Source organism: Portunus trituberculatus, chromosome 34 (assembly GCF_017591435.1).
Source record: "Portunus trituberculatus isolate SZX2019 chromosome 34, ASM1759143v1, whole genome shotgun sequence".
In the NCBI taxonomy this organism is placed as follows: Eukaryota; Metazoa; Arthropoda; class Malacostraca; order Decapoda; family Portunidae; genus Portunus; species Portunus trituberculatus.
The window spans coordinates 9,384,450-9,398,043 of NC_059288.1; the positions used below are offsets into that span (position 1 = coordinate 9,384,450).

The 13,594-nt window shown below is 42.5% G+C and overlaps 1 protein-coding gene across 1 annotated transcript in view; it reads right to left on the bottom strand.

Moving 5' to 3' along the window:
• Positions 1–1,447: 1,447 nt before the first annotated feature.
• Positions 1,448–13,594, bottom strand: part of LOC123512752 (collectin-10-like) — a 17,132-nt gene continuing 4,985 nt past the window's right edge. Inside the window, exons 2-6 of the mRNA XM_045269327.1 lie at positions 9,038–9,265; positions 8,609–8,729; positions 6,317–6,441; positions 4,781–4,895; positions 1,448–3,161 (exon numbers count right to left, since the gene is read on the bottom strand). Coding sequence (XP_045125262.1) covers positions 3,013–3,161; positions 4,781–4,895; positions 6,317–6,441; positions 8,609–8,729; positions 9,038–9,217 — 690 coding nt within the window. The 5' untranslated portion in view covers positions 9,218–9,265 and the 3' untranslated portion in view covers positions 1,448–3,012. The remainder of the gene's footprint in view (positions 3,162–4,780; positions 4,896–6,316; positions 6,442–8,608; positions 8,730–9,037; positions 9,266–13,594) is intronic.

The following is a 13,594-nucleotide window of genomic DNA, read 5'->3' on the forward strand; positions in this document are numbered from 1 at the left end:
ACTTTCTTTACTGTGTGTGTGTGTGTGGTAAAGATTCGAAGTTTGTAGTTAAATTTGTCATAAATATGCAAAAACTGAATTCCTATTTATGTATCTTTTATTTTAGAGATTTTTATTTATATATTTTTACACATTATAATTTTTCTATCAATATTATACTGTACACCCTTCATTCCGTATCACGGGTTTTCAACCTGGGGTTCGCAAAACCCCAGGGACTCGCAAGATTTGCAGGGGTATTTAGATGGCTGATGTAATAATATTTTTAGCAGTACAATTGCGTGTTGCGTTAGTAATAGTCACTAGATTAACATTCTGATCAACGTCAGATTACTTTGTTCGGGTCTTTTAACTCAGGGGGTTCTTGACGAGAAAAAGGTTAAGAATCCAGGTCTATAGTGAGTGTCCCTGAGGCAGCCACAGCCACGCAGTGACGCAGCACTCACGGCGCAGTGAGTCTCGTGACACAGTGATGAGAGGGTGTGCGAGACTTCCCGGTACTGTGGAATTTAACACGGTAAGTGTCACGTGTCACTCCAGGTTGTGATCGTGTCATTGAGGTCTTGCCGTTACGGGGATAAGGAAAGATAGAAAGGTAAAATTTGTATGAGGAATTCCAATCATTCATCTCTTTTCTGGTAAACTGTGGAACTCCGTCTGCTTCTGTATATCCTTTCTCTTACGATACTGCTTCAAGAGCGAAGAGGTTTGTACAGTACTCGGGAGAAAAGCACTTGAGAATTTTGTTAAATGTCTCGTAAGGTTCTGAGATGAGTCACTGAGAGCCAGGCATTTCTGAACACTGGCTAGTGTGGCGTGTGGTGGCACGTAGCGGCGCGGCGCGAGGCACTAGTGAGCTTCGGAAGTTCGGACTATCGAGAAGTGAAGCGTAATTGAAGCTCCGTCTCTCTCTCTCTCTGTGTTGACAATTTATTTATTTATTTTTTTATTTCGTTTAGGCTATTTGCTTTATTATTTTCTTTTCCTCTCCTCTTCCTTTTTCTTTTACTTATTCCTCCTCCTCCTCCTCTTCCCCTACAGTGATCAAATCTACACCTATACATAATACATCTCGTAACAAACACTAAACTGGCAATACATCTCGTAACAAACACTAATTAACTGGCAGTCCCTATAAACATGTCTCACTAGAACAGAATATTTGCGATGAGTGTGCAACCTTTAGAGTGAAGCCATTGTGAATGAAGTGAAGGCTGCATTATCGTACTTTGGCACCCTACTCGTCTGGAACCGTGCGTGTGGCGTCCTTCAGGAATACAACAAAAAAAAAGGAAAGCTACAGGAAGCCGAGAGAGAGAGAGAGAGAGAGGCAAGATTAATGGGCACCTAACTCTCGCTCTTTGTTATATTTCCACCCTCTTCTCAAATAGCTGTTATAAATTCTGACGTGATTTTAGTAAAGGGAGAAAAATGTGAAGGATATGGCAGCGTTTAAACTTTTATTCACATTGCTACTACAGCAAACACAGCAGATAAGGGCCCGCCGTGGTACAGTGGAACCATGCGTGCTTTGGGGTCCGAGGGGTCTCCAAGCGCACGGGTTCGAATCCTGTCCACGGTCCGAGTGTAAGTTGGGCTTCCTCACTCTGGACAACGGGTGGGCTTTGAGATAGGAGGTGCCTCACAAAAATGCCCCCTTTAGCCCAGAAATTCCCGTGAAAAGCCCACATGGTATAAATGAAAATTGCAGCTTTTTATCATTGTTACTGGTTTGTTTGGGTATTCAAAGCAATGCAACACACTTAACGAAACACAATTAGGGTGTAGATTAAAGGTTTTCCGTAGATAAAGTAAAGATTTAGAACTTTTACTATTGTTACTGTTTGTTCAGGTATTCAAAACAAGGCAACACGCTTTATGAAACACAGTTAAGGTGTAGATTAAAGGTTTTCCGTCAAGATCACACTCCAGTCCATCACCACCACCACCATCACCACAACCACCACCACCACACACAGTAACCAATCCAATTCATGATTACCAACTTGTCCACCATCCATCCACTCTCACCCCTTTCACAACACTTTGTTATTGTCTTACTGGCTCTCCTCCACATTCGCTACTCCACTACCTACTCCACATTCACGTAACATTCCACTTTGTGTCACTGTCACTCCACACCCCTCAGAACATTCCACATTCCTGTTATCAGTGGGTTGCTCTCCACCTGTATATTAGTCCACATTCCCAGAACACACCACACTACTGACTTACTCCACCTTATATCTCCCCATCCACTCTTCCACATTCTCAGATCACTCCACACTACTATTTGCTCATTCCACTCGTCACTTAAAATATTAGTCCACACTCGCTGAACACACCACATTACTGACTCATTCCACCCCTCCGCCAGCTCGTGAAGTCAGCTCATCCACTCTTCCACATTCTCAAAACAGTCCACAGTACACTAGATCCCTCCACTCGCCATTCAAAACACTAGTCCACACTTGCTGAACGCTCTACATTACTGACTCACTCCCCCACTCCAACAGGTCATCCACTCTTCCACATCCACAGTACACTCATTAAATCACTCCATGTGTCACCTCAAACATTAGTCCACCTTGAACACTCCACATTAACTAACTCCACGTCTCCAACTCCTTTAGTCACCCTCATCCACTCATCCACATCCTTAGAACACTCCACACTACACTAGATCACTCCACTCGCCATTTAAAACACTACTCCACACTCCCAGAACACTCCACATTAACTCACTCCAACACTCGCCTCATTCAGTCACCCTCATCCACTCTTCCACATCCTCAGAACACTCCACTCGTCACTAGATCACTCCACTCGTCGCCTCAAACTCTGATCCACACTCCCAGAACACTCCACATTAACTCACTCCAACACTCGCCTCATTTAGTCACCCTCATTCACTCTTCCACATCCTCAGAACACTCCACTCGTCACCTAAAACACTCACAGAACGCTCCACATAAACTCCCTGCACTACTCCACTCTCTCTTTTCCGCAGACTCAGTAAAGTGGCACCTGGCAGAAGAAATAATCAAGCTGCCAACAATCGGACATGACCCACGTTCCGTCAATAGTGAGAGTGACACAGTTGCGGTCCTTCAGCAACCACTGCCCCTTCCAGTTCCAGTTGGAGTACACAATCTCAGTATCTGGAAGGAGGAGGGACGTCAGTGGAAGGCAAGACAGCTGGAAGGGTAAGTACTATGTGTTTATGTGGAAGGAGGGATGTTAGTGAAAGGAAAGACAGCTATAAGGTAAGTATTTTGTGTTTATGTGGAAGGAGGGATGTTAGTGAAAGGAAAGACAGCTATAGGGTAAGTATTTTGTGTTTATGTGGAAGGAGGGATGTTAGTGGAAGGAAAGACAGCTAAAGGGCAAGTATTTTGTGTTTATGTGGAAGAATGGATGTTAGTGGAAGGCAAGACAGCTGGATGGTAAGTATTTTGTGTTATGTGAAGGAGGGTGGATGTCAGTGGAAGGCAGGACAACTGAAGGGTATGTACTATATGTTATCAATTTTTTTTCTCCCTTTTGCCTCCTCTTCGCCATAATTTCTACAAAGCAATGGAAGTTAACGAGGAATATTCATGGTAATCTAATACTTTGACTGCATTTTTGGTACATCTCGCTTTCGTATAATCACTCTAAGACATCTTAAAAGTGTTCTACAGCAACCTCGAATCTTTTTTTAACTCGGTAGGAATTAAAAAAAAACAACAAACATATTCTTGATCATCGTCTTCTTTTTGTGTATATGTTCATTAGGATTTCTTGCAGTACTTCTTTCTGGTGGTGTTCGTGAGGAAGGTCAGCTCGTTACGTCAAAATATTCACTCTCTTCCATGTTCGCTTTAAAAACATTCACTTTATTCCATGTCCGCTTCAAAAATATTAACTTCATTCCATGTTCGTTTAAAAAATATTCACTTTATTCCAAGTCCGCTTCAAAATATTCACTTTATTCCATGTTCGCTTCACAAATACTCTGAGACATTTCTGTTCACACCTTCACTGCTATCAAAAGGCTTTAGTTGAGCTACACGTGTTTTAGCCCCCTTCTATACTGGGACACATTTTGACCTTGAGATTTGTGTATGAATGTACTATTTTATTGACATTAGGAAGCGTCTATGAAGGTCAGAAGATTAATGGCCACAGTCTTCACTATTTTAATCCCCACATAGGTCTGAAGCTGTATAAAATCACCAAGGGGCCGCCGTGATACAGTGGAACCATGCGTGCTTTGGGGTCCGAGGGGTCTCCAAGCGCACGGGTTCGAATCCTGTCCACGGTCCTAGTGTTGGTTGGGCTTCCTCACTCTGGGCAACGGTTTCCTAGCGGGTGGGCTTTGAGATAGGAGGTACCACAAAAATACCCCCTTTAGCCCAGAAATTCTCGTGAAAAGCCCACATGGTGTAAATGAAAAAACACAAAAACGGTAAACAATGAATATGGAGATGTGTCGTAGTATAGAAGAGGTTAATTTAATGCGTTGTTTTAAGATTTTATTGACCGATTAGCAAGAGTTCCTCATTATCAGCAGGGGAGCGAGTCGTGAGAACCTGGAAAATCATGTCTGTGGCTTTTTGAAGTTAGTCGTGGAGAAGCAAAGAATTATTATTATTGTTACACACACACACACACACACACACACACACACACACACACACACACACACACACACACACACACACACACACACACACACACACACACACACACACACACACACACACACGCAGATGAACACATGGTTACAAATACATACCAGTTCTGCTGTAGACCCATTTCCCTTCCTCGTTCTGGTCTGTAACTCCAATGGTCGCCGCGAACACCACGGACTGACGCAGCATGTTCTCCATAAAGGTGTTCATAGCATGGTTCTGTGCAATGACACAACACAACACACCTCGATAACTGTGCATGGGAGACTCGGCTGGGATGACTGGAACGGTTGTGTTATAGAGAGGAAGGAAGATTAACACTGTGGAGGAGGGAATGAGAAAAGCGAATTGAAGGTAGTCTTGTGTGTGGAAAAGCAAAGATGGGACAGTTTGGTTAGGTTTTAGAGATAGAGGAAGGCAGATTAACATTGTGGAGAAGGGAAGTGTGAGACAAAAGCGAGTGGAAGACAGTTTAATATTAAGGCTGGGACAGTTTGGTGAGGTTTTAGTGATAGAGGAAGGCAGATTAATGAAGTGGAAGAGGGATGTGTAAGAATCAAGAGGGTGGAAGACTGTTTTAGGTTATGTAGGAAAGTAAGGATAAGATGATTGGGTTATATTTTAAAGATAGACGAGGACAAATTAATAGTGTAGAAAAGGGAAGTGTGAAAAATAAGCGAGTGGGAGACAGTTTTATGTTCATCTTGTAAGAAAATGTTATGTTATTGAGAAAGACAAACTGACAGTGTGTGGGTTTGATTGTAGGGAAAGAAAGATTGACAGTGTGTGGGTTATGTTATAGGGAAAGACAGACTGACAGTGTGGGTTAGGTTACAGGGAAAGACAGACTGACAGTGTGTGGGTTATGTTATAGGGAGAGACAGACTGACAGTGTGGAGGAGGGAGGGAAATGTGAGAAAGAAGGGAGTGAAAACCGCTTTATCTTAATCTTGTGGGAAAGTAAAGATGAAATAATTGGGTCATGTTTCAGCCTCTTCAGTACCGCGACGCATTTACACACCATTTCTGCTTACCATTTAGTGAAATTTATGAGGATTAAAATAGTGAAGACTGGCCAGTAACCTTCTGACCTCCATAAACCCATCCTAAAGTAAACAAACTCGTCTAATCACACCCAAAAAATCACTAAAAATGCGTCTCGGTATTGAAAGAGTGAAGGACAGAGAAAGATGACTTCGTGAAAACAATCGTAGAGAGAAGCGTGACAGTGACGTGAGTTGAAGTCTTAAAAGAATCGAAGAGTGAAGAGTTAGAGTGACGCATGTGGAAGACAATGTTAATGAAGCAAAAAATATAAAATTTGGATGTTTTCTTTGATTGTGGGTTGAAAGAGATAACCAACCCTCTTGAAGGAGTGAAGGAGTGAAGTGTGAGGGGGAAACAAGAGGAGGACAATTTTCATAGTAGTCTAATGAAGCAAAAAGTATCAAATTGGGATGTTTTGTTTTGGCTTTTTATGTTTGAGAGAAAGAGATAAATAGATAAAACAAATAAATAAAGGAGAAAAAGAAAGCAAAGGAGAAAAAGAAAGAAAACAACCAAAAAGTAGAAAGTGTACCAGTAGAATAGATGAAAAAAAAAAAAAAGAAAACAACGAAGAGAAAACGGAGGCCACTTACAGTAATAATGGGAAGAACACCGTAGAAGTTCTCGTCACAGTATTTCATCGCTTCCCTATAAGTCTTCCGCTCCATGACCAGCTTGATGTAGTGAGATCCGAACCTGTAGAACCCGTCGCTTTCATCTGCCGGGGAGCCGCGTGACAGTTAATGGTGGAAGTGATGGTGGAAGACAGTTAATGGTGAGAGTGACGGTGGAAGACAGTTAATGGTGACAGTGACGGTGGAAGACAGTTAATGGTGAGAGTGACGGTGGAAGACAGTTAATGGTGAGAGTAATGGTGGAAGACAGTTAATGGTGAGAGTGACGGTGGAAGACAGTTAATGGTGGAAGTGACGGTGGAAGACAGTTAATGGTGAGAGTGACGGTGGAAGACAGTTAATGGTGAGAGTGACGGTGGAAGACAGTTAATGGTGAGAGTGACGGTGGAAGACAGTTAATGGTGAGAGTAATGGTGGAAGACAGTTAATGGTGAGAGTGACGGTGGAAGACAGTTAATGGTGAGAGTGACGGTGGAAGACAGTTAATGGTGAGAGTGACGGTGGAAGACAGTTAATGGTGAGAGTGACGGTGGAAGACAGTTAATGGTGGAAGTGACGGTGGAAGACAGTTAATGGTGGAAGTGACGGTGGAAGACAGTTAATGGTGAGAGTGACGGAGGAAGACAGTTAATGGTGAGAGTGACGGTGGAAGACAGTTAATGGTGAGAGTGACGGTGGAAGACAGTTAATGGTGAGAGTGACGGTGGAAGACAGTTAATGGTGAGAGTGACGGTGGAAGACAGTTAATGGTGAGAGTGACGGTGGAAGACAGTTAATGGTGAAAGTGACGGTGGAAGACAGTTAATGGTGAGAGTGACGGTGGAAGACAGTTAATGGTGGAAGTGACGGTGGAAGACAGTTAATGGTGAGAGTGACGGTGGAAGACAGTTAATGGTGAGAGTGACGGTGGAAGACAGTTAATGGTGAGAGTGAAGGTGGAAGACAGTTAATGGTGAGAGTGACGGTGGAAGACAGTTAATGGTGAGAGTAATGGTGGAAGACAGTTAATGGTGAGAGTGACGGTGGAAGACAGTTAATGGTGAGAGTGACGGTGGAAGACAGTTAATGGTGAGAGTGACGGTGGAAGACAGTTAATGGTGGAAGTGACGGTGGAAGACAGTTAATGGTGAGAGTGACGGTGGAAGACAGTTAATGGTGAGAGTGACGGTGGAAGACAGTTAATGGTGAGAGTAACGGTGGAAGACAGTTAATGGTGAAAGTGACGGTGGAAGACAGTTAATGGTGAGAGTGACGGTGGAAGACAGTTAATGGTGAGAGTGACGGTGGAAGACAGTTAATGGTGAGAGTGACGGTGGAGGACAGTTAATGGTGAGAGTGACGGAGGAAGACAGTTAATGGTGAGAGTGACGGTGGAAGACAGTTAATGGTGAGAGTGAAGGTGGAAGACAGTTAATGGTGAGAGTGACGGTGGAAAAGAGTTAATGGTGAGAGTGACGGTGGAAGACAGTTAATGGTGAGAGTAATTATGGAAGACAGTTAATGGTGAGAGTGACGGTGGAAGACAGTTAATGGTGAGAGTGACGGAGAAAGACATTTAATGGTGAGAGTGACGGTGGAAGACAGTTAATGGTGAGAGTGACGGAGGAAGACATTTAATGGTGAGAGTGACGGTGGAAGACAGTTAATGGTGAGAGTAATGGTGGAAGACAGTTAATGGTGAGAGTGACAATTACTACTAAAATCTTTGGTAATTCCTGTTTTTTTTTTCTCCATTTTCTGCTGGTACTACAAACTGCTACTATTAATACTGAAAGCTGTGTAAATATTGGTGATTTTCCTCCTCTCCCTACTGCTGCTACTCTCTCTCTCTCTCTCTCTCTCTCTCTCTCTCTCTCTCTCTGCTACTACTACAAATTACTACTATTACTACTAGAACATATGCCAATCTTGGTTACCCCTCTTCTTTTTACTACTACTACTACTACTACTACTACTACTACTACTACTACTACTACTACTACTACTACTACTACTAAAAATAATAATAATAATAATAAAATCTGTATTAATCCAGTGTTTCGCCTTCTCTCTCCCCTACTATTACTACTACTACTACTATTACTACTACTACTACTACTACTACTATTTTTACTACTACCACTACTACTACTGCTACCACTACTACCACTGCTACTACCACTACTACTACCCCTACTACTACTAATCCCACTGCTTCTATACGACTACTGCTGCTACTACCACTGCTTCTACTGCTACCTGTATGCGCACCTCTCACCCGCACGTAGAGATTGTACCCATCAATCTTCACGGGGAGCTGATCGCGTCCCTTGGCGTAGAGGAAGCAGATGTTCTCCATGCGGGAATGGGCGTAGGCGTTGCAAGAGTCATCCTGCGCCAGAGAGAGAGAGAGAGAGAGAGAGAGAGAGAGAGAGAGAGAGAGAGAGAGAGATTATTATTACATCTACTACTACTTCTGAAACTTCCTACCTGCTTCTGTATTTCCAACTTCCTACCAGCTGACTTCATTTGAGAGGGAGGTTTCTAGACATTTATCCCTTTTCGTGTGGGTAACTCTATCGAGCCTGCAGGGGAATGGCAATAAAGTGGCCTTTTTTATATCATTTCCGTTACCTGTGGCCCGTTTTTCCCCGTCTTACACTGAAAAACAACTAGCAATGCACGAAAACACACTCGCACCTTGACACATTCTTCATTGCATTCTTCCATTCTACCGCGGGTTTTCCTGATGGCGCTGTTGTAGGGGATATACTTGCCCTGCAGCTCACTAAACGTTCTGTAGGATCCTGGGACGCCTTGAACCCCTTGTCTCGCCACCAGCAGGCCCACCGTCACTAGCGCCAGCAGGATAGTCTTCATTGGGGGGTAGCGAGCAGGGACGAATTAGGAAACGTAGAGATGGAGAACCTGTGGATATGTTATGAGTACTTTCCACGTGTTTGTGAGGAAAAGTTTTAGATTTTTCTTGTTTTTTTTTAATGTTGGAGGGGAGAGAAGGAGGAGGAGGAGGAGTAGGAGGAGGAGGAGGAGGAGGAAGAGGAGAAGGTGATTGTGTATGGATATTGTTGTTAATTAAGTCACACACACACACACACACACACACACACACACACACACACACACACACACACACACACACACATTAGTTTCGTAGCATCCGCCTTCTAATTGTGTGTTTAGGAGAGTCCAAGTCACTCCTTCATGTCAGTGGTGAGTGACTGGGGAGCTCTCAAACAAGACAAGGACACATGGACGAGAGAGGCAGGTGTTTCATCCAGGGACTGCCACGTGTAGGCCTCTCCTCTCGTCTTCCCGCACGCTTGTAATCTGAAACACTTCCTCGCTGCACTTTCACTATTTTCAAAGGGTTCTAGTTGATGTGACGCGGGTTTTTAAGGGGGTTTATGTGATTCTAGTGACATGTTGACAAGTTTTCTGCTTTACCAACAGGACAAATACTCTTTTTAAAGGCTCTAATTGAAGTGACGCGGGTTTTTAAGGGTGTTTCTGTGATTCTAGTGACATGTTGACAAGTTTTCTGCATTACCAACAGGACAAATATTCTTTTTAAAGGCTCTAGTTGAAGTGACGCGGGTTTTTAAGGGTGTTTCTGTGATTCTAGTGACATGTTGACAAGTTTTCTGCATTACCAACAGGACAAATACTCTTTTTAAAGGCTCTAGTTGAAGTGACGAGGGTTTTAAGGATGTTTCTGTGATTCTAGTGACATGTTGACAAGTTTTCTGCATTACCAACAGGACAAATACTCTTTAGAAATACTCAAAGGGATGTAATTAAGTTGACACGGGTTTTTAAGGATGCTTTCCAGATATATTTCATTCTTTTTTTTCTTTTACTTGATTATTTTCCTTCAATTTTTTCTTTTCTTTTCTTTTCCTTTCTTTTCTTTTCTTTTTTCATTTATTTTACATATTTGAAACACTCTATCTTTATATTTCATTTTACGTATTTTTATTCTATTTATCTTGATCTATCTGGTGGGCAGTAAACTATATATCTTTGTCTTTTACCTATTTCCAAGGCCACAAGGCTCTCCTAACCCTTTACTTACCTTCATAGTGACCTTAAGTAGTCAAAAAGGTCACAGTGCACTATTCCAACCCTTTCCTTATCTCGATCCTCGTTTTACACTTCCAGAAAGGTCATAAGATTATCAACTTCTCGCCTCACTGACCTTCACACCAACAAAAAGGTCAAAGTACTCTCTCCTGATCATTCTCTCACGCTTTCCTGACCTTATAGTACCAGAAAGGTCAATGCTTTAATTCTCGTCCCTTTATATGACCTTGCATCCTTAGAAAGTTGATATTAAGGTCCTTAATTTATTTTTTTACCTTCCTGCTTCTACACCAACCAGAAAAAGAGGTTTGCATTAAGGTTAGGTGAGGTGAGGTTAGGTTAGGTTAGGTTGAGTTGAGTTAAGTTTAAGTTAGGTTGTGTTAGGTTAGGTTAGGTTAAGTGAGGTTAGGTTAGATTAAGTTAGGTTAGGTTGAGTTGAGTTAAGTTTAAGTTAGGTTGTGTTAGGTTAGGTTAGGTTAAGTTAGGTGAGGTGAGGTTAGGTTAGGTGAGGTGAGGTTAGGTTAGGTTAAGTTAAATTAAGTTAGGTTACGTTAGGTTACGTTAGCTTCTCATTAGTGTATACTCTTGCCATAAATGTTCAGGAGAGAGAGAGAGAGAGAGAGAGAGAGAGAGAGAGAGAGAGAGAGAGAGAGAGAGAGAGAGAGAGAATAAAGTTTTGGTTTTCTTTTCTTAACCAATTGGCTGCTTTCTCCTTCAATGCAATGCAGTAACACACACACACACACACACACACACACACACACACACACACACACACACACACACACACACACACACACACACACACACACACACACACAACAACAACAACACACACACAACACACAAACACACACACACACCACCACCACCACCACCACCACCAACAACAACAACAAAACACAAAGAAAAATTGAACCCAAAACGACCTTCACAACTTAACACTGTCCTCATATCTCATTTTTTGATATTTACTCACGTTTCCCTTCCATCCTTTGCTTTTGTCTTGATTCCTTGTGTGTGTGTGTGTGTGTGTGTGTGTGTGTGTGTGTGTGTGTGTGTGTGTGTGTGTGTGTGTGTGTGTGTGTGATCAAACAAGCGAAGGACAAGATAAAGAAAACCGATAATGATAATGTAAGAGAAAAGAGAGAAAGAGAAAAGCAAACTGTGATCCGTCAACGTCGAGAGAGAGAGAGAGAGAGAGAGAGAGAGAGAGAGAGAGAGAGAGAGAGAGAGAGAGAGAGAGAGAGAGAGAGAGAGAGAGAGAGAGAGAGAGAGAGAGAGAGAGAGAGAGAGAGAGATGAATTAAGGACGAAAGAAAAGAGAGAAGAAAGGAAAAAGATCAGAAAAGTTGGAAAAGAGAGAGAGAGAGAGAGAGAGAGAGAGAGAGAGAGAGAGAGAGAGAGAGAGAGAGAGTAAACTGTAAAAAAATTATATATATTGCAAGAACAGTTTTCTCTCTCTCTCTCTCTCTCTCTCTCTCTCTCTCTGTGTGTGTGTGTGTGTGTGTGTGTGTTCCAACGACCTTACTCCCACTGTGTCTCAAGGTCAGCCACTTAAGTCAACTTCTTCCATCTATTTTTATTCATTGCGTCTTCTTCTCGCAGTCCAAGTCCATTCATGTCACGCTTGAGCAGGTTTTCTCATCTCATTCTCTGCCTACCCACACTCCTCCTTCCCCTAACTGGTATCACCATCGCCTTCTTCGCTGCTTCCTCCTCATCTCTCCTTTTCACTTGTCCAAAATATCTCAGCCTTCCTTTCCTCGCCTTGTCCTTTATGTTACACACTCCACACATTGTTCTCGTAGATTCACTTTCTCTCCTTTCCAGCAGTGAGACACCAGCTATCTCTCTCACCATCCGCATCTCAGTTCTCTGCAGAATATCCTCTTCCTCCCTCCTCAGTCACCAGGTCTCTGCGCCATACAAAATTACTGGTCTTATTACATTCTTGTATACCTTCATTCTCAGTTTTAGTGGTATTTTCTTATCGAGAGTCACTCCACTATCTTCTTTCCATTTATTCCATGCTTCTTTCACTCTTTCTCTAACTGCCATCTCTGTACCTCCTTCCTCTGCTATTAGTGATCCAAGGTGTTTAAACTCTTTTTGACTGTTTTAAGTGTTGTGTCATTTCCCGATATGATGTTGATTTCCTCGTGTCCTCCTCTGCTGCTTACCATTACCTCTGTCTTGTGTGTATTCACCTTCACTCCTTTCCTCTCCAGGCTGTCCTTCCATGCCAGATAACTTTGTTGCAGTTTCTCCTTTGTATTTGCAATAATGACTAGATGGTCAGCAAATAGCAACTCCCACAATTCATCATCTCCTCTCAAATCCTTCGTTATGGTATCCAACACAATAAGATACAGAAACGGACTCAGCGCTGATCCCTGGTGTAATCCTGCTTCAACTTGAAACGACTCTGTGTTACCATACTTCGTTCCTTCTGTTGTCCTCGGCCCCTCATTAATCATCCTCACCAGTCTTACCATCTTTTCTGGCACGCCTCTTCCTCAGACTCCAGTACAACACTTCTCTTGGTACTCTGTCATACGCTTTCTCCAAACCCACAAAACACCAGTAAACTCTCTGGTTTCCTTCTAAATATTTTTCTTGTGTCTGTCTCAGAATAAATGTTGCGTCTGTTGTGCTCTTCCCACTCATCAATCCAAATAGATGTTTGTGACCTTCAACCATCTCTCTCAGCCTCCCTTCCATCACTCTCTAATATTTTCAGTGCGTGCTCCAACAACTTTATACTTCTGTAATTCTCACAACTCAGTCCGTCTCCCTTTTGCTTGTATAATAGAACTAATTCACTTTCCTTCCAATCTTCTGGCATTTTCTCTGTGCTCCAGATGGTTTTTAACAGTGCGTGAATCCTCTTATTGCCAAGGTCTCCCAACGCCTTTAATCAATTCTGTTGTTATTTCAGACGTCCCTCCTGCTTTGTTTGTCTTTCCCTTTCTGATTGCTTCCTCTACTTCCCTCATACTAATGTCTGGCATTGGTCCTTCCACTGGTAACGCTTCACTCAGTTCCTCGTATTCATTCCCCGAGTTCAGCAAGTTTGAGAAGTATTTTTGCCATCTTCTTTTAATATCTTTTTCCTCTGTAAGAATACTTCCATTTTCATCCTTTATTATTGATA